The following is an 18,694-nucleotide window of genomic DNA, read 5'->3' as shown; positions in this document are numbered from 1 at the left end:
CGGGATGCTGTTCTTTTTTGTGCGGAGTGGGGTAGGTTTGATGTTTCTCTCTGAATGACTTTCATGGTTGGCACAATATTGTGGGCCAAAGGGCCTGTAATATGCTGTAGATTTCTATGTTCTATTTTCTATTTTCTTTCTTTGTTTCATGGCTATCTGAAGAAGAAATATTTCAGAGTTATATATGGATACATCCTTTGACGATAAATAAACCTTTGAAGTATCACCAAACCCTTTCTGTTATTCTCACACACAAACACACACAAAAGCACTCATATAAATCTAATGCATTGTCACTTATACACATCTTGGTATCATAGTCAGTCATACATTACCCTAATGTAGTCACTTACAAACTTTTCCACATTACTGTTATCAGTAGTACAACTATGCAGTCTTGCATTCAGACATATGATGGGTACTCATTCTACCCTTTTACACATTGTGTTTCATGATGTTAGATTATCCTACTATTCATTAATCAATGATGTATGTAGAAAAGTGGCAAAAAGTACAGTGAGGACACACAAGCACCGATAACATAAAATAATATATTATCTTTTGGTGAGATGACAGGGAAATGATAGCTTTTCAGCCCCTGGATGCTTTGCCAAGGACAACATCAATATAGAAGCTTTTCCAACTAAAAGGAAGGAATTCCCAAATTTCTCCTTTTTTGACATTGTATTTAATAAATGAGCAATTGTGACAATAAGACATAGGAGCAGAATTAGACCATTCAGCCTATCGAGACTGCTCCACCATTCTATCATGGCTAATCCTGGACCTCACTCAACCACCTGCCCTTTTGCCATATCCTTTGATGACTGGCCGATCAGGGAAACTATGATCTTCTGCTTTAAACATACCCATGGATTTGACCTCCACTGCAGTCTGTGGCAGAGCATTCCACAGGTTCAACACTCTCAGGCTAAAAAAAAAAATCTTCCTTACCTCTGTTCTAAAAGGTCACCTCTTAATTTTGAGGCCATGCCCTCTAGTTCTGGATGCCCCACTATAGGAAACATCCTCTGCACATACAACCCGGCTAGTCCTTTGAACATTCGGTAGGTTTCCACATATTGCAGCAATATATTTCAAAAGAGAGATATTTCTAAATGTCATCTGATATGACGACATTTATAAAAGCAAGGATGTAACATTGAGTCTTTATAAAGGACCGGTGATGCCTCACTAAGAGTATTGTGAGCAAATTTGGACCCCTTGTCTACGGAAGGATGTGCTGACATTGGAAAGGTTTCAAAGCAGGTACACAAAAATGATTCCAGAATTGAAAGGTCTGTCAATGAAGAGCGTTTGATGGCTCTGGGCCTGTACTCACTGGAATTCAGAAGAATGAGGGGTGACCTCATTGAAAACTTATCCAGTGTTGAGGTTCTTCAATAGAGTGGATGTGGAGTAGATGTTTCCTATGGTGGGAGAGTCTAGGACCAGAGGACACAGCCTCAGAATAGAGGGGTGTCCTTTTAGAACGGATATGAGGGGAATTTGTTTAGGCAGAGAATGGTGAATCTGTGAAATTTGTTGCCACAGGCGGCTGTGGAGGTCAAGTCATTAGGTACACTTAAGGCAGAGGTTAATAGATTCTTGATTAGTCAGGGGTTGAAGGGAAATGGGTAGAAGGCAGGGGATTGAGGCTGAGAGGGGAAATGGTTCAGCCATGGTGGAATTTTTCAGCCATGATGGAATGGCGGAGCAGACTTGATGGGCCAGATGGCCTAGTTCTGCTCCTATAACTTGTGGTCTTTGTGATATTAATATATTCATCAACTGTGCACTGATGTCATGGTATCATCTTGGTATTGTCACTAGCTGAAATATCCAGACGAAACTTTATATCCTCTTTATTTTGAACCGGTGGTACAAATTAAAAGCAAATCTGAGATAGAGGTATTAGAATATAATAGAAGCTGTGTTGGGACACAAAATTCTGTAGATTTATTCACATAAGAAATAACTGTATGTATATGGAATTACAATGGGTTTTCCCCAAACTTTCAAAACTAATTTTTGCTAGAAATCACAGACATTTTGTAGCATAAAGTAAAGCAAAGGCATGCAATCAGAGAACAAGGAATATGACAGAAATACAATATGAGTGTTCAAATCTTAAACACAGTCATGATAAATCTGATTATTACATGGAAACATAATCCCCTGCATTTTCCATGGGAGTTCTCTTGTTGCTCCTTTAGTAATCACTGGAAATCTCAGAGAAATGTAGGTTTAGCCATGTTTTCACCGTTTCACAGAAATCAAAAATCTACTGAATAATCACTGCCTGCACACCGAGTTCAACCATTTTAACAGAAATTGGCAAAACCTTGGTTCTAGAGTAGAGACAACAAAAATTGAAAGGTTTCCTATTCACGTTTTAGACATACTCTACTCTAGGGGCATATTGGAAGCAATGTGTAATGTTGCATAAAGGAATACTGAGAGCTCGGAGCAACAGCAGACTTGTCTGACCCCAGTCTGCACTGGCATTCAGTCGGTAATGCACCGAGGTCAAGAGCAAATAATTGTTGACTTATTCACTGATGCATATGAGAAAGTGAACTCTACAAAAGGTATCCATAGGAAAGAAATCCCTTCCCAAATTGCATGATGCACAACACTGTCTCCCAGTAATAAAGATCTACGTTGACCATACTATAATCGTGCAGCAGTTAAATTAACAGGCTAATATCCAGAGATCAGGGTTCAAATCTCACAGATCACCTACTCATTGTTGTCCACGTAGGACCAGCTGTTCTAGACGCATTTGAGTCTTTGTCTAAAAGGGACGAAAGTGTTGAATTCACAGTTGAAGTTAGAGCAAGCTGCCTTTGTCATCCAGGTAGCATTTGACAAATTGTGGCATCAAAAGACGCTGGTAAAACTTAAGTTATGGGCGTCAAGAAGAAAACAATGAATGGAGTCATACTCCACACCGAGGAAGGTAGCTGTGGTTGCTGGAGAGCAATCACTGCAACATAAGTCTAGCACTTCATAGGTTTCTCAGGACTGTTGCCGTGGTATCATCCTCAGTTAATTATAAGGTCAGAAAGGTTGTTCACTGATGTTTGCACAATATTCAACTCATGCACAAACCTTAGCTTATGAGTGTCCAGTGCATGCCTCAATATCCGGACAAGCATGAATGGCAGCGATGCTTCACTACCAGACGAGCTCAATGCCTTTTATGCCTGCTTTAAAGGGGTTTCGGAGGCCGATGTCAGGTGATCTTTCAGGAGGGTGAACCTTCGCAGTGCCACGGGCCCTGATGGAGTACCTGGTAAGGCTCTGAAAACTTTTGCCAGCCAAGTAGGGGGTGTATACAAGGACATTGCTACAGGCAGAAGTTCCCAACTGCTTCAAAAGGGCAACAATTATACCAGTACCCAAGAAGAGTAGTGTGGACTATTTCAGATCTGAATGGTAGATTTTTGTTAATTCCTGGTCTGTTATTTAACAGAAAAGTTGCTATGGTTAATGTTTGTGCTCCAAATGTTGATTGACCTGAATTTTTTAAATATCTCTTTACATCCCTTCCTAACTTAAACAATTATATGCTGATTATGGGTGGAGATTTTAACCGTTGTTTAAAACCTTTGATGGATAGATCTATGTCTAATCAGGCACTCCCGAACAAATCGGCTACTCTTACTAACTCTTTTATGGTTGACTCTGGAATTTCAGAAATTTGGAGATTTCTACATCTCAACGATAAAGAGTTTTCATTCTTTTCACATGTATATCATCGTTATTCTAGAATTGATTACTTTCTTTTTGACTCTCGATTAATTCCATTTGTTACTGACTCCATTGTTGTCTCCGATCATGCGTCATTGAAACTATCTATTAAGTCAATGCATACATCTGCCAGTACTAGACAATGGTGATTTAAGACCACTCTGCTCCAGAACTCAGACTTTGCTAATTTTATTGAGGAACAGATTAACTTTTTCTTTACAATGAACTTTACGGAGGGAATTTCCAGTGGGGTACTATGGGACACTTTTAAATCATATATTCGTGGACAAATTATTTCATATTCTGCTGGACTGAAAAAGCGAACTAATGAGGAAATACTTAAGCTGGTTGACAAGATCAAAGAAATTGACAAGAAATACTCTATTACTCCTAATCAGGAGCTTTTTAAAGAGAGAGTCGAACTTCAAATGGAACATAGTCTATTACTATCATCTTCAATTGAAAATTAATTAATTAAAACTAGGAGTCAATTCTATATACATGGTGATAAAACTGGGAAACTACTGGCTAATCAACTGAAATCAGCTTCGGTTAAATGCCAGACTGTTAAGATTCGTAAAAATGATGGCACTCTAACGGTTGATCATGATGAGATAAACAAATCCTTTCAAGAATTTTATACCTCTTTATACCAGTCAGAATTTCCTGATGACTCCACTTTAATGCACAAATTTTTAAAGAAATTGAATATTCCAAAATTACCACCTAATGAACGTTCAAAACTAGATGTACCTATTATGGTAGAAGAAATAAAAAATGCTATTTCTTCGATGAATTCAGGTAAAGCACCTGGTCCAGATGGTTATACAGTAGAATTTTTTAAACCCTTCTCTACTATACTTTCTCCTTGGTTATGTAGAACCTTTAGGGATGCAGTATCTATAGGTAAATTACCTCAATCATTTTATCGAGCTTCTATTTCCCTAATTCTTAAAAAAAGGTAAGGATCCTACTGAATGTGCATCTTATAGGCCTATATCTTTGCTGAATGTGGATTCTAAGATTTTTTCTAAAATATTGGCAATGAGATTGGAGAACGTATTACCTCAAATTATTTCTGTTGATCAGACTGGATTTATTAAAAATCGTTACTCCTTCTTTAATATTAGGAGATTAATGAATATTGTTTAGACTTCTTTACCTAGAACTCCAGAATGCGTCATCTCATTGGACGCTGAGAAAGCTTTTGATAAAGTCGAACGGACATATTCGTTTAATATGCTTGAGAAATTTAATTTCAGTCCGATATTTATATCTTGGATTAAGTTGCTCCTTATCTTACTCCTTTGGCTTCAGTATTTACCAATAATCAAAGATCTCCCTTTTTTCAGTTATTCCGTGGCACTAGGCAGGGTTGCCCTCTTAGTCCATTATTATTCAATATTGCCCTGGAACCGTTAGTTATTGCTATTCGTGACTCTCCTAACATATTTGGTATTACCCATGGGAATGAGATACATAAATTATCACTATATGCAGATGATCCACTATTATATATTTCTAACCCTGAGAAATCCATTCTGGCTGTATTATCTTTGCTTGATCAGTTTAGTAGTTTTTCTGGTTACAAATTGAATCTTGGAAAGAGCGAACTTTTTCCATTAAATATGCAGGTTCCCATTTATAGATGTTCACCATTCAGATTGATTACTAGCTATTTTACTTATTTGGGAGTTAAAATTGCTAAGAGACATAAGGACCTATTCAAGCTCAATTTTTCACCGTTAATTAGTCAGGTTAAACAATCGCTTACTAAATAGTCCCCATTGTCTCAATCGCTGATTGGCCGAATCAATGCTATTAAAATGATTATTTTAGCTAAATTTTTATATCTATTCCAAGCGATACCAATTTTTATTCCTAAATCTTTTTTTGATACTAATGATTCTAAGATTTCCTCATATACGGCAGAATAAAAATCCCAGGTTAAGTAAAAAATATTTACAGAAGTCCAAGAAAGATGGTGGTTTAGCATTGCCGAATTTAAGATTCTATTACTGGGCAATTAATATTCAATATATAATATTTTGGACACAAGATTGGGATATAATTTCAAGTCCACAATGGGTAAACCTTGAAGGATACTCTGTACAAGGGTTTTCATTGGTTTCTATTTTAGGAACTTCACTTCCCTTTGTATTTTCTAAATTGAATAAACAATTGGTTAATCCAATAATTAAACATACATTACGAATACGGTTCCAATTTCATAAATTTTTTGGTTTGAACAAATTTATATTATCAAGCCCTATTATATCTAATTTTTTTTCCAACCTTCAGTTATGGATCAAGCCTTTTTGATAAGGAAAATGAAGGGTAAAACATGTTTCCGTGATTTATTTCTGAATAACTGTTTCATGTCTTTTGAATAGTTATCTAATGAATATAACTTGCCCAGATCCCATTTTTTTTTAAGGTATCTACTAATAAGAAACTTTTTAAATACCATGCTGCCTACGTTTCCGATTTCACGCTCTACTAATATCATAGACAAAATTTTAGGTTTAAATCCTTATCAGAAGGGATTAATAGCAATTATTTATGATACAATTATGAAAATACAGCCAGTTATATCTGATAAAGTTAAAAATGAATGGGAAAGGGAACTTCAACTTCGTCTACCTATAGAGAAATGGGGAAAAAATCTTTCAATTAGTTAGCTCTTCCTCTATATGTGCTAAACATACGCTGATACAATTTAAGGTAGTGCATAGGGCCCATATGTCTAAAGATAAACTAGCTCATTTTTACTCCGATATAAATCCTATTTGTGACAGATGTCACTCTGAGGTGGCTTCTCTGACTCATAGGTTCTGGTCCTGCCCTCTTTTGGAAAAATTTTGGAAAGATATTTCTGATATTATTTCAACAGTTTTGTGTTTTGATTTACAACCACATCCTATTACGGCAATTTTTGGTTTGCCAATGATGGAACATGGTTCTTTATCCTCTTCAGCCTGTCGGATGATTGCATTTGTTACATTAATGGCCAGAAGATCCATTTTATTGAATTGGAAAGAGACCAACCTTCCTACTACATTTCAATGGTTTTCCCAAACTATATCATGTTTAAATTTAGAAAAACCAGAAGTGTCATTTTTGATCCTTCAGTTAAACTTGAAGAGACTTGGAAGCCATTTATTCAATAATTTCATATGATATAGTTTGATCTTCTCTGAATCCTTTTTATTAACTTAGAATATATAAATAGGGGAGCGGAGTTGACGACATTAATGAAGATATTCGATCTAATATATTGGTTCAGCCCTGTTTTGTTCTGTTTGTCTTTTTTTGGGTTTACTCATTAGTTCTTTTTTTTGGGTTTTTTTTCTGTTTTTTTGGGGGGGGGGTCTTTGCAATATCCTTTTCTTTTTATTTTTTTTCTGTGATTAACTATATCAAGAGTTTGGAAATCTATTACACTTGTACTATTTGTAGTCTTTTTTTTGTATATGTTTAATAACAATAAGATAATTCCAATCTCTTTGTATCACTATTGTTATTATGTTTATGAACTCAAAAATTAATAAAAAGATTAAAAAAGAAAGAAAAAAAATAAGAGTATTGTGAGCTGCCTTAATGACCATTGTCTAGAAGCACTTACATCTATGGTGATGAAATGCTTTGAGAGGTTGGTCGTGGCCAGAACCAACTCCTGCCTCAGCAAGGACCTGGATCCACTGCAATTTTCCCTATCGCCAAAAAATAGGTCTACAGCAGACTCAATCTTAATAACTCTCCACACAGTTTTAGATCACCTGGACAATACAAACACTTATGTCAGGATACCGTTTGTTGACTATAGCTCAGCGCTTAACACATTAATTCCTACAGTTCTGATCGTTAAGCTATGGAACCTGGGCCTCTCCAACTGGATCCTCGACTTCCTAACCAGAAGATCACAATCTGTGCGGATTGGTATAAATAACTCCTCCTTGCTGACCATCAACATTGGTGCACCTCAGGGGTGTGTGATTAGCCCACTGCTCTACTCTCTCTATACCCATGACTGTGTGGCTAGGCATAGCTTAAATGCCATCTATAAATTTGCTGATGATGCAACCATTGATGGAGATGAGAGGGCATGCAGGAGTGAGATATGACAACTAATGGAATGGTGTCGCAGCAACAACCTTGAACTCAACGTTAGTAAGACCAAAGAGCTGATTGTAGACTTCAGGAAGGGTAGGATGAGGGAACATGAGCCAATCCTCACAGAGGGATCAGAAGTGGAAAGAGTGAGCAATTTGAAGGTCCTGGGTGTCAATATCTCTGAGGATCTAACCTGGTCCCAACATTACGATGCAGCTATAAAGAAGGCAAGACAGTGGCTATAGTCCATTAGGAGTTTGAGGAGATTTGGTTTGTTACCTAAGACATTCGAGAACTTCTACAGATGTACCCAGCATTCTGACAGGCTGCATCACTGGTATGGGGAGTGGAGTCCACTGCTGCACAAGATCAAAAGAAGCCACAGAAAGTTGTAAAATTAGTCAGCTCCACCTTGGGTACTCGCCTCCATAGTATCGAAGACATCATCAAGGAGCGGTGCCCTAGAAAGGCGGCATCCATCATTAAGGACCCCCATCACCCAGGACAAGCCCTCTACACATCATTACCATCAGAAAGGAGGAAGACACACTCAGCAATTCAGAAAGTTTCTTCCCTCTGCCATCTGATTCCTAAATGGACACTGAACCAATAAACACTATTTCACTTTTATTATTTTTGTTTTGGCACTATTTTTAATTTAACTATTTAATACACACACACACACATATATATATATATATATATATAGACTTCCTGTAAATGATTTACTTATTTATTTATTTTTCCTAAGTGATCATGTATTGCATTGTACTGCTGCCGCCAAGTTAACAAATATCACGACATACGTCAATGATTTTAAACCTGATTCTGACTCTGATTCTGAGCCTGACCTTCAGGCCTGGGAACAGGTGAATAAAATTTATACTAGAAAAGTACCAGGGAATAACCATTTCCAACATAGAAGAATTTAACCATCTGCCCAATTGGTTAGAAAAACTTAAAATACTGTATGTATGCAGTATTTTGGAGAAAGTGATTCTGCTGAGCACATCGTTGTTTATTTTGGGTTTCCTGGCAGCTGGTGAATCTCTTGGCCAAATCCCAGTACATAGTGGTTAAACTTCAGCCCATACAAACATTCCAGCCTTGTAGAACCAGAATTACAAAGTCTCTTACCAGACATTCACTGCTTATTTTTAATTTAACACAATCCATCTTTTTTTTTTACTTTATTTTATGTAGAAAGGAGGACACAGTTTTTATGCCCGATAGTATTAAACTCTCATCCAATCCTTCAGATTCTTCATTTACTAATGCACAATGGACTTCTCAACAGTAAATTTATTGGCTATGTAATGCAGTGCTGGGTTTAATAGCACAAGAATCAGTATGCTTAAGATCCTGAATTCTGTTTCTTCAGTATTAGTTTCTTTGAAAGAGGAGACCTGCTCTTTTTCCCCATTGTCACTCAAAAGAATGCTAGTCAGTATTACATTTCCATGGATGGCTAACTCCAGAAGAATATTGTAGACTGTGCCTCATGCATTTCCATAGTAACCGGCCTGAGAACAGCACTTGCTGAAGACATTTTCCATGAAACATCAACACAACTTCAGCTCCATACAACAATTCCACACAGAATGAGACGATTTAGCTGACTAGGTCCAAAGTAGTTCCTTACAACAGCAATCCAAAATCTTAAAAATTCTTTCCTTTGAAGTTCTTACCCAGTCCTCTTTCAAATGCTTAAATTGATCTATCTGCACTACAACCTTGGCAGTGCACTCCAGAATGTAATCTCACAATAGTGCCTTTTGTCTATTTTTATCAATCACCTTTATTCTACATCCTATAGTTCTTGACCCCTCTGTCAGTAAGAACATTTTCTCCTTATCTACCCTATCTATACCCTTCATGATTTTAAATACTTCTATTAAATCTTCTTACAACCTTCTCAATTTCAGAGAAAATAAGCCCAGTTTCTACAGTCTATCACATAAGTAAGTTGCTCAGTCTTTGAATCGTTAAAGTGAAAAATGCAACAGATAAGAAGGCATAAACTCAAAGAAGTGAAAGGTAACTTTACATAAAGCAAAGCAATTGATAACAAGGGGAATGAATGCTATCAGTTAGGGGCAGTCTTTTCACAATTACATTAAAGCTGAAAAGAGGTCCATATAGATGGAGATAAATGGACTGGCACCAGAGTTTTAATGTAGCAGGATCATTGAATGAGAGGAATCATTCAACTAAAAATGATTACAGACAAAACTCTCACCTAAAATACCTGCTTCCTCCATCCTTTTCAAAAGGGCTGCAGGGTCCTTGCATCCAGAACAAAGCAGTCAGAGATTGATGCCTGAATACTATATTACTCCTTCTACCAAATGTATAGAAGGCATAATAATGTCTCCTTTCAATGAAGTAGAGCTGTTCCTGCACTAAAACAAGCTAAGCTCAAGAATTACAGAAGAAGTTACTTAGGTAGTATAACTGAATTTCTCTTGTTATTTGGGTTGCCAACATTTTGGCTCAAGCTCCACTGTCCATTTGCTTTATAGGTGCTGCATGACCCATTGAGTTTCTCCAACAAGTTTTTAGCTACAAAATCCAGCATCTGTATCACTTGAATCTCCTTCTTTTCTTGTTATTTATTCATTCTATCCTCAGCATATTTTCTGCATAAATTTACATGAATTAACATTACAGCAAGCCTTAATATAAGTAAGATATATTTTGAATTCTTTTCCAGTTACAGCAACACTCACAATAAAACAATAATGGTGTCTACTTGTCAGACACGTGTAAAGTTTTGTATTTGAATACTTCTCTGTTGAAAGTGCCTGGTGAAGTTTCCTTCTGCAATCCAATTGATCCATTATGTCTTACAAAAGAGATGAATGCTGTTTGTTTCTATTTCTCTCCTTACATCTCTCATTCAGTTCCCCAAACACAAACTTGAGAACTGAATGCAGAGGATCATGCACTTCTCTCCCTCAGCAGAGCGTTTGCTTACTTTGATTTAATGAATTATTAATCAGCACGTTAAAACCATCTTTAATGCTATTTGCAAAGGATACATTTTTAATAATACCCAATTCCGTATTTAACAAATGCATTTTCCATTTTGCTGCCCTTGGATATTTCTGGGCTTGCATTGCAGAATCTAATTTTCACAATAGCCCTATTCTGAATTCCAACAATTCACTGTGAATGTGATTCAGTCTTTTAGCAACAATCTCTTGAGAGATTGATGAAGTTTTAACCCGCAGGAAGGAAAAAAAACAATTTTTAAAAGGCTGGCAATTGTTTAAAGGCACATTGTAGCAATTCAGAATAGCCTAAACATGCATGGGTGAAGGTATTCAAGATCGTACAGGTTTCTAGAGTATAGCAAGTAGTGCAATATCAATGCTTACTAATGGTATCAGCGTGAAGCTGAACTCAAATTGGACCTAAGGCTTTATTTGCATTGGAGTGTAAACATCAAATGAATGTCCCAATGCAGCTCACCAGTTGAGACCTGACCAAGCCTTATCAGCTCCAACAACAAATAGAGCTGCAAGTAGTTCTTTGAGCAACTGAGAAGCAAAGTGGAAGAGAAAGTGCATGGTCAGCACTTTTGGGGGGGGGAGTGCACTTTAAACATCACTCTGTAAACACCACTGTTTAGGGTTATGAAAACTAGATCAACTGAATAGCACGTGAGCTATCACAAAATTAATGTCCTACACCTGGAGAATTCACCAGCACATATATCAGTAGCCTACATCCTTCCAAGGAAGATCATGATCCAAAATTCAACTCTCTCTACTCTCCCAGCACCACCAATGGTGATCCAATGTACAAAATATGGGTACAACACTGCTCAATTTCTCCTTCATAAGTAACAGTTCCAGTCTGTCTAGTGGTAAATCCAAGAACTATATGAGGCATACTGACCAAATATTACTGCATTTATGAATACATTCAAACAAAATGCTTCAAAATCCATTCAATTTAGAATGCATAAAAAATGGGAGAGTCGTGTAATGGGACTTTGCAATGGTTTTTCCCCAGTCTTTGCAACTCCAAGATATACTTTCAAATCCAGCGCAGGGAGGCATATTCTTCAACTTGTGCGCAGTTGACATAACGGGTACTGCTGCTGTCTCACAGTCCCAATGACCACGGTTCAAACCCGACCTCCAGTTCTGTCTTGTGTCATGTTTTCAGACTCTCACATGACTGCATGGAAATACCAAAAACAAATATTAGTGTGCTCCATTTCCTCTCTTTCCACATTCAAAAGATGTGCTCGTTGGTAGGTTAATTTACTTACCCCAGTATAGCTGGGTGATAAGTCAGGTGTCAGATCTCTCAGTGGGTGAGCATTTTGGAGGTAGTGATCACAACTCTATCCTCTTTACCATAGTGCTAGAGAAGGATAGGAGCAGACAATTTTGGAAAACATTTAATTGGGGTAGGGGGAATATGATACTATTAGGCAGGAACTTGGGAGCAAACATTTGGAACAGTTTTTCTTGGGAAATGCACAGCAGAAATGTGGCAAATGGCGTTCTGCATAGGTATATTCTATTGAGGCAGGGAAAGGATGGTAAAGTAAAAGAACCATGGTGTACAAAGGATAAAGAAAATCTAGTTAAGAAGAAAAGAGAAGCTTACAAAAGGTTCGAGAAACCAGGTACTGATAGAGTTCTAGAAAATTTCAAGTTTGCCAGGAAGAAGCTTAAGAATGAAATTAGGAGAGCTAGAAGGGGCCATGAGAAAGCCTTGGCAAGCAGGATTAAGGAAAACCCCAAGGGATTCTACAAGTATGTGAAGAGCAAGAAGATAGCCGTGTGAGAATAGGACCAATCAGGTGCAATAGTGGAAACATGTGCATGGAGTCGGAGGAGGTAGCGGAGGTACTTAATGAATACTTTGCTTCACTATTCACCAGGTAAAAAGACCTTGGCAATTGTGGGGATGACTTACAGTGGACCAAAACGCTTGAGCATATAAACATTAAGAAAGAGGATGTGTTGAAGCTTTTGAAAAGCATTAAGTTAGATAAGTGACCAGGATCAGATGAGATATACCCCAGGCTACTGTGGGAAGTGAGGGAGGAGATTGCTGAGCCTCTGGCGATGATCTTTGCATCATCAATAGGGACAAGAGAAGTACAGGAGGACTGGAGGGTTGCAAATATTATTCTCTTATTCAAGAAAGGAAGTACAGATAATCCAGGAAATTACAGACCAGTGAGTCTTACTTCAGTGGTGGGCAAATTGTTTGAGATCCTGAGAGGCAGGATTTATGAGCATTTGGAGAGACATAATATGATTAAGGGTAGTCAGCATGGCTGTGTCAAGGGCAGGTCGTGCCTTATGAGCCTAACTGAATTCTTTGAGGATGTAACAAAGCACATTGATGAAAGTAGAGCAGTAGATGTAGTGTATATGGATTTTAGTAAAGCATTTGATAAGGTTTCCCATGCAAGGCTCATTCAGATAGTAGGGAAGCATGGGATCCAAGGAGACCTTGCTTTGTGGATCCAGAATTAGCTTGCCCACAGAAGGCAAGGGGTGGTTGTAAATGGTTTATGTTCTGCATGGAGGTCGGTGACCAGTGGTGTTCTGCAGGAATCTGTTTTGGGACCCCTCCTCTTTGTGATTTTTGTAAATGACCTGGATGAAGAAGTAGAAGGGTGGGTTAGAAAGTTTGCTGATGACACAAAAGTTGGGGGTGTTGTGGATAGTCTGGACGGTTGTCAGAGGTTACAGTGGAACATTGATGGGGTGCAGAACTGGGCTGAGAAGTGGCAGATTGAGTTCAACCCAGATAAGTGTGAAGTGGTTCATTTTGGTAGGTCAAATTTGAAGACAGAATATAGTATTAATGGTAAGATCTTCGCAGTGTGGAAGATCAGAGAGATCTTGGGGTCCTTGTCCATAGGATACTCAAAGCTGCTGCACAGGTTGACAGTGTTGTTAAGAAGCAATATAGTGTGTTGGCATTCATCAGCCGTGGGACTGAGTTCAAGAGCCGTGAGATAATGTTACAGCTGTATAAGACCATGCTGCTTGGAAGTAGGTACATAAGGAATGTCAGGGGTAAGTTTTTCACACAGAGAGTGGTGGGTGCGTGGAATGCATTGCTGGCAACAGTGGTGGAGGTGGATACAATATCATCTTTTAAGAGACTCTTAGATGTGTACATGGAGCATAGAAAAATAGAGGGCTATACGGTAGAGTAATTCTAGGCAGTTTCTAGAGTAGGTTACATGGTCGGCACACCATTGTGGGCCGAAGGGCCTGTAATGTGCTGTAGATTTGTATATTCTGTGTTCTAAGAAGATTAAGTTGGGGTTTATGGGCATGTGAGAGAGGATAGATCACTGGAAAATTATTGGGAGAGCAAATACTCTGACAGCTAACATAGACTTGTTATGTTTTGTAACTCCAAAACTAATCGAAAGTAAAACACGGGAGCCAAGGATACTCGTGTACTTAGTTTCTTCTTTACTGAGGTGCACACATATATGACATGATGGCATCATAATGTATGCCATTCACATACTTCTTACATAGAACCCGTAATGAATTACATAAACAAAGAATGATTAATCAAACAATATAATTGCAAAATTACTCAATTATTACTGAAATATTAAATATACTACAAGACTCCATGGGCCAAATAACTTTTTTTTCTATGTGGTAAGGAACTAGCTGTAACACCCTGGGAAAGGTTTCACTGCTAATGTAATGGTTTCTCTGTAGCAGCAGTGTTTCAGTTATGACTAGAGATAATCGAGGCTTTGGAAAGTGCGCCATCCAATGAGGGGAGTGTTGTTTTTTTCTTGTATGGCTGAGAGGAGGTATTTGCGGTCTCTTGCCGGCGAGAAATGAACAGAGAGGATGCGAGAAGAACAAGCTGGTAGACCGCAGGACAGAGTGGACTTGAAGTGAGGGGCCAGGAGTCGATGACGCTCAGGGGAAATCGGTGGGGAACTAATGGACAGAAAACCATGAGCTCCAGCATACACATTAGACTGTTTCATTAAAATGGGCCCTTTTTCTTTTTGCTTTCTTTACTAATCCTATAGTCAAATTAAGAATTATAAAGCTCAATCATTTAATTACATATGGTGTACTGTCTGATATTTTGTGGTATGGATTTGTAACAGGGGAACACATCTCGCAGCATCCACACAAACGAGATTTCACAAGTTGGGCGGGGCCGGAGACTGTCTTCCCCTAGACTAATGCCGCCAACCGAACCCGAGGGTTACATAGGAAAAATTTGAAACCTATAAGAACTGTGTACAATCAGGTTCAAATGGGAGAGAAGTTTAATAGAGAGCTTTCCTTTACTGGTACAAGGATGAAAAAAACACTTAACTCACTAGTATTAACACCACACTCAAACACTGAAAGTTGATACCATAGTGCAAGTTTGGTAAAATTTGTTTCTTTATTGAAATCTTGCTACTTATGTATACGGTCAGAAAGTTAGGGCTACAGTGTAATTTTATCCTCATCTAGCATTCCCACTTACTGTTTCAGGAACTCAACCTCACTTAATTTTCCTCTGGCAGATTAACATTACAGACAAGCTGTTTTGTTGTCCTGTTCTTTCTGGAAATTAAGTTCCTGTGAATTTGACACCTTCTGCCACCATTTCTCTGTAACCTTGCGCATCAAGTCAGACGAGTGAAATTTAGTTCTTTGGGGCTGGCTGATTTGCTAACACCCATTTAGCTTCCATGCCAATGTTCAGTTATTCTCTCAATAAAGACTTCATTAAACTTAGCTTCCTGTTTTATCTGCTCCACAAACAGCATATAACATGAAGATCACCACGAGTAACAAAGTTAACAGCACGTTGTATGAAATAGGAACCACAAAAAAATAAAAGCATCAAATAACAGCTCATAATCAATGTACTGAATGTTTCTGTCAGAATACATGCATTTATATAGATACACAACACACCATTCCACAACATCAACAAAAACCAACAGATTTAGTTCAAAATCATACAAGTGCATCAGTGATAAAGTATCCAAGGAAAGGAAATACAAACTATACTCTTCATAAATCTATTTTGGTGTCACAATGTCTGATAACCATTTCTCAGGCTCATATTACTGCACATTCTTGCAACTCAACATTCCGTTCACAGTGGTCTCAATCAATAACGTGGCTCATTTTGGCTCTGTGCCAAATGTTCTGCTCAAATTTGTTACTCACCAGGTTGACAAATTCGTGGTAGCAGATCTGCCCCTGCTCGTTGCTCTGTACAAGAGCAAACAGCATCTCAAGTTTGGTAGGATCCAGCTGTAATTCATGGCTCTGAAGCAGATTGGAAAAGTGCTCCACAGCAATGAAACCAGTATTCTCCGGATCAAGCTGAAAGACATATCAAGGAGGAATTGTTAAAATACATTTCATTATTACTATTTGCTGTTCTGTTTAACTTCATCATTTCATTAGCACAGACTTGTTATTGAACAGGAAACTGCCATTTGACTCACTGAGACTGAAGGCTAATTTAAAATCATTCCTTACCTTCAACTTTAGCCTATTAAATTACACACTATCTCTTCCAAACAGTCCATATTTCGGGCCGAGACCCTTCATCAGAAAGATCTCATCAGGAGATCATTCATCAGTCCTGATGAAAGGCCTCTGTCTGAAACATTGACTGTTAATTCCTCTCCATAGATGCTGCTTGACCTACTGAGTTCCTCCAGCATTTTCTGTGTGTTACTCTGGATTTCCAACATCTGCAGAATTTCTAATGTTTACAAAAGATCTTCAAAGCCTTTGTTAATGATATTTCTAATTAGTGCCCAAATGCAGCTTCATTTATTCTTCAGTTTTCTGTTTTTGCACTCCCTGAATAGCCAATTGAAAATGGGGTTCTTGCCTTCTAGAACATCACAGTAACATCACAGAAAAGAAACAATTAAACAGCTAAAGATGGATAATAATACTTAAACAACTCATAAATCCATTCACTATTACATAATAACTAATTATTAAAATGAGTATCTTATTTTCTCATCACGGAACACAAGGAAAAAGAAAATACGCCCGAGTTATACAAAAAAAACTTGTATATTCAATGACTATTAGGTGTACTTCATGGTCTTCTGCTGCTGTAGTCTATCCATTTCAAAGTTTGACGTGTTGTGCTTTCAGAGATGCTCTACTGCACACTAATGTTATAACACGTGGTTACTTTCCTGTCAGCTTGAACCAGTCTGGTCATTCTCTTCTGACCTCTCTCATTAACAAGGCATTTTTGTCCACAGAACTCCTGCTCATCGATTGTTTCTTATATTTCACACCATTCTCTGTAAACTCTAGAGATGGTTGTGTGTGAAAATTCCAAGAGATCAGCAGTTCCTGGGATACTCAAACCAACCTGTCTGGCACCAACAATCATTCTGCGGTCAAAGTTACTTAGGTCACATTTCTTCCCCATTCTGATGTTTGGTCTGAACAAAAACTGAACCTCTTAACCATGTCTACATTCTTTCATGCATTGAGTTGCTGCCACATGATTGGCTGATTAGATATTTGCATTAAAGAGCAGGTGCACAGCTACACCTAATGAAGCAGCCACTGAATGTATATGCCCTTTTTCTGCTCTGCTATGATGTTCTACAGACACAGGAAATAATGATGTTTTAATATTATCAGAGTAAGAAAGCAATATGCACACCGTGTCAACTAACTTAGAAAAAATTAATTTGTATTTTTTTAATTACATTACTGTATTATTGGGCAACATCTTTAAAGCGCCATTGTAAGGTGGTGAATTAATCAATGATAATCAGGGCGGCAGCTGACATATTTTAATTAGTTTCCGCATCTCCAGGTTACAGTTTGGTTTCGTCCAGTATCTCTGATGAAAGTGTATTAAATAGAACTCCCTCCAGAAAACTTGCCATCATTCCATCTCTTTACTCCTTTGACCTACTTATTCAAATCAGTCTGCAGTCACCTGACCTAATATATTCTTACTTGCCTTAATATCAAATCCTGTATAATAATGCTCATCAGATGCTATATAACAGAATGTTGTCATTCTTGAACATGTAAAGTTAGATAATGCAGAGCTTAGATGTAACAGCCTCTGATTACACACTCTTAATAGGTTAGTCCAGGCGCACATAAAAATAACCACCATCAGTGAAATCATCAAGAGCAGGCCCTCCGTTGGTCGAAGTCAACCATGGATGTTGCATCTTAGCTGCTTATGCGATACGCAATCCAGTACCGTAAGATATGGAGAGCAAGCTGCTGTCCATGCAGCTGATAAATCAAAAGAAACGGCAGAAATTGATACAGTTTGGCACCAGTGGTGCCGCAGGAGTTGACAGCTAGCATTGAACTCAACATAGGACTGCCTTAGAGACTCCAGCTCTGGATCTTTCCTCAGAGTTTGCTCCCGAAGCCTTCCCTGAGAGTGGTACAAGCACAAGGCAGCAGACGCTTGAAATCAGAGTTATTCCTCTCCGAGAGAAGCTGCCAACCATGTCTGATGAGCCCCATCTGCCCGAAGCGACTGGGTTTAAGCACCAGTAACACAACTTTGTGCCTTCTCCTGTCAGTAGAAATGTTTCCACTGGGCTTAGTAGCTTCATCACACAAGAGCTGACTTGGTTCTCAGAGGCTATTTGAGACGTACGCCATTGGGAACCTTTAATACATAGTGGAAGATATCCCCACCACGTCCTGTAACTATAACAATCTTAAAGCACCCGTCAGTGAAACACCAATATAAAAATTCCATGAAATCTCACCGCACGGTGAATGTCCTTCAAAAAAGGAGAAAGGAAATTAGAAGATAAAATATCCTACCAAAT

At 38.1% G+C, this 18,694-nt stretch overlaps 1 protein-coding gene across 2 annotated transcripts in view; it reads right to left on the bottom strand.

The window, feature by feature from the left end:
* rhbdl1 (rhomboid, veinlet-like 1 (Drosophila)) overlaps positions 1-16,148 on the bottom strand; it is a 195,418-nt gene extending 179,270 nt beyond the window's left edge. Inside the window, exon 1 of one of the 2 annotated variants that reach the window (XM_072269539.1) lies at positions 16,064-16,148. In XM_072269539.1, coding sequence (XP_072125640.1) covers positions 16,064-16,133 — 70 coding nt within the window. In that variant the 5' untranslated portion in view covers positions 16,134-16,148. The remainder of the gene's footprint in view (positions 1-16,063) is intronic. The other variant, XM_072269537.1, reaches the window with a different exon arrangement.
* Positions 16,149-18,694: the final 2,546 nt, after the last annotated feature.

This window comes from Mobula birostris, chromosome 9 (assembly GCF_030028105.1).
Source record: "Mobula birostris isolate sMobBir1 chromosome 9, sMobBir1.hap1, whole genome shotgun sequence".
NCBI lineage: Eukaryota > Metazoa > Chordata > Chondrichthyes > Myliobatiformes > Myliobatidae > Mobula > Mobula birostris.
Note: the sequence above shows the minus strand (reverse complement) of the source record. Positions and strands in the feature narration are given on the sequence as shown.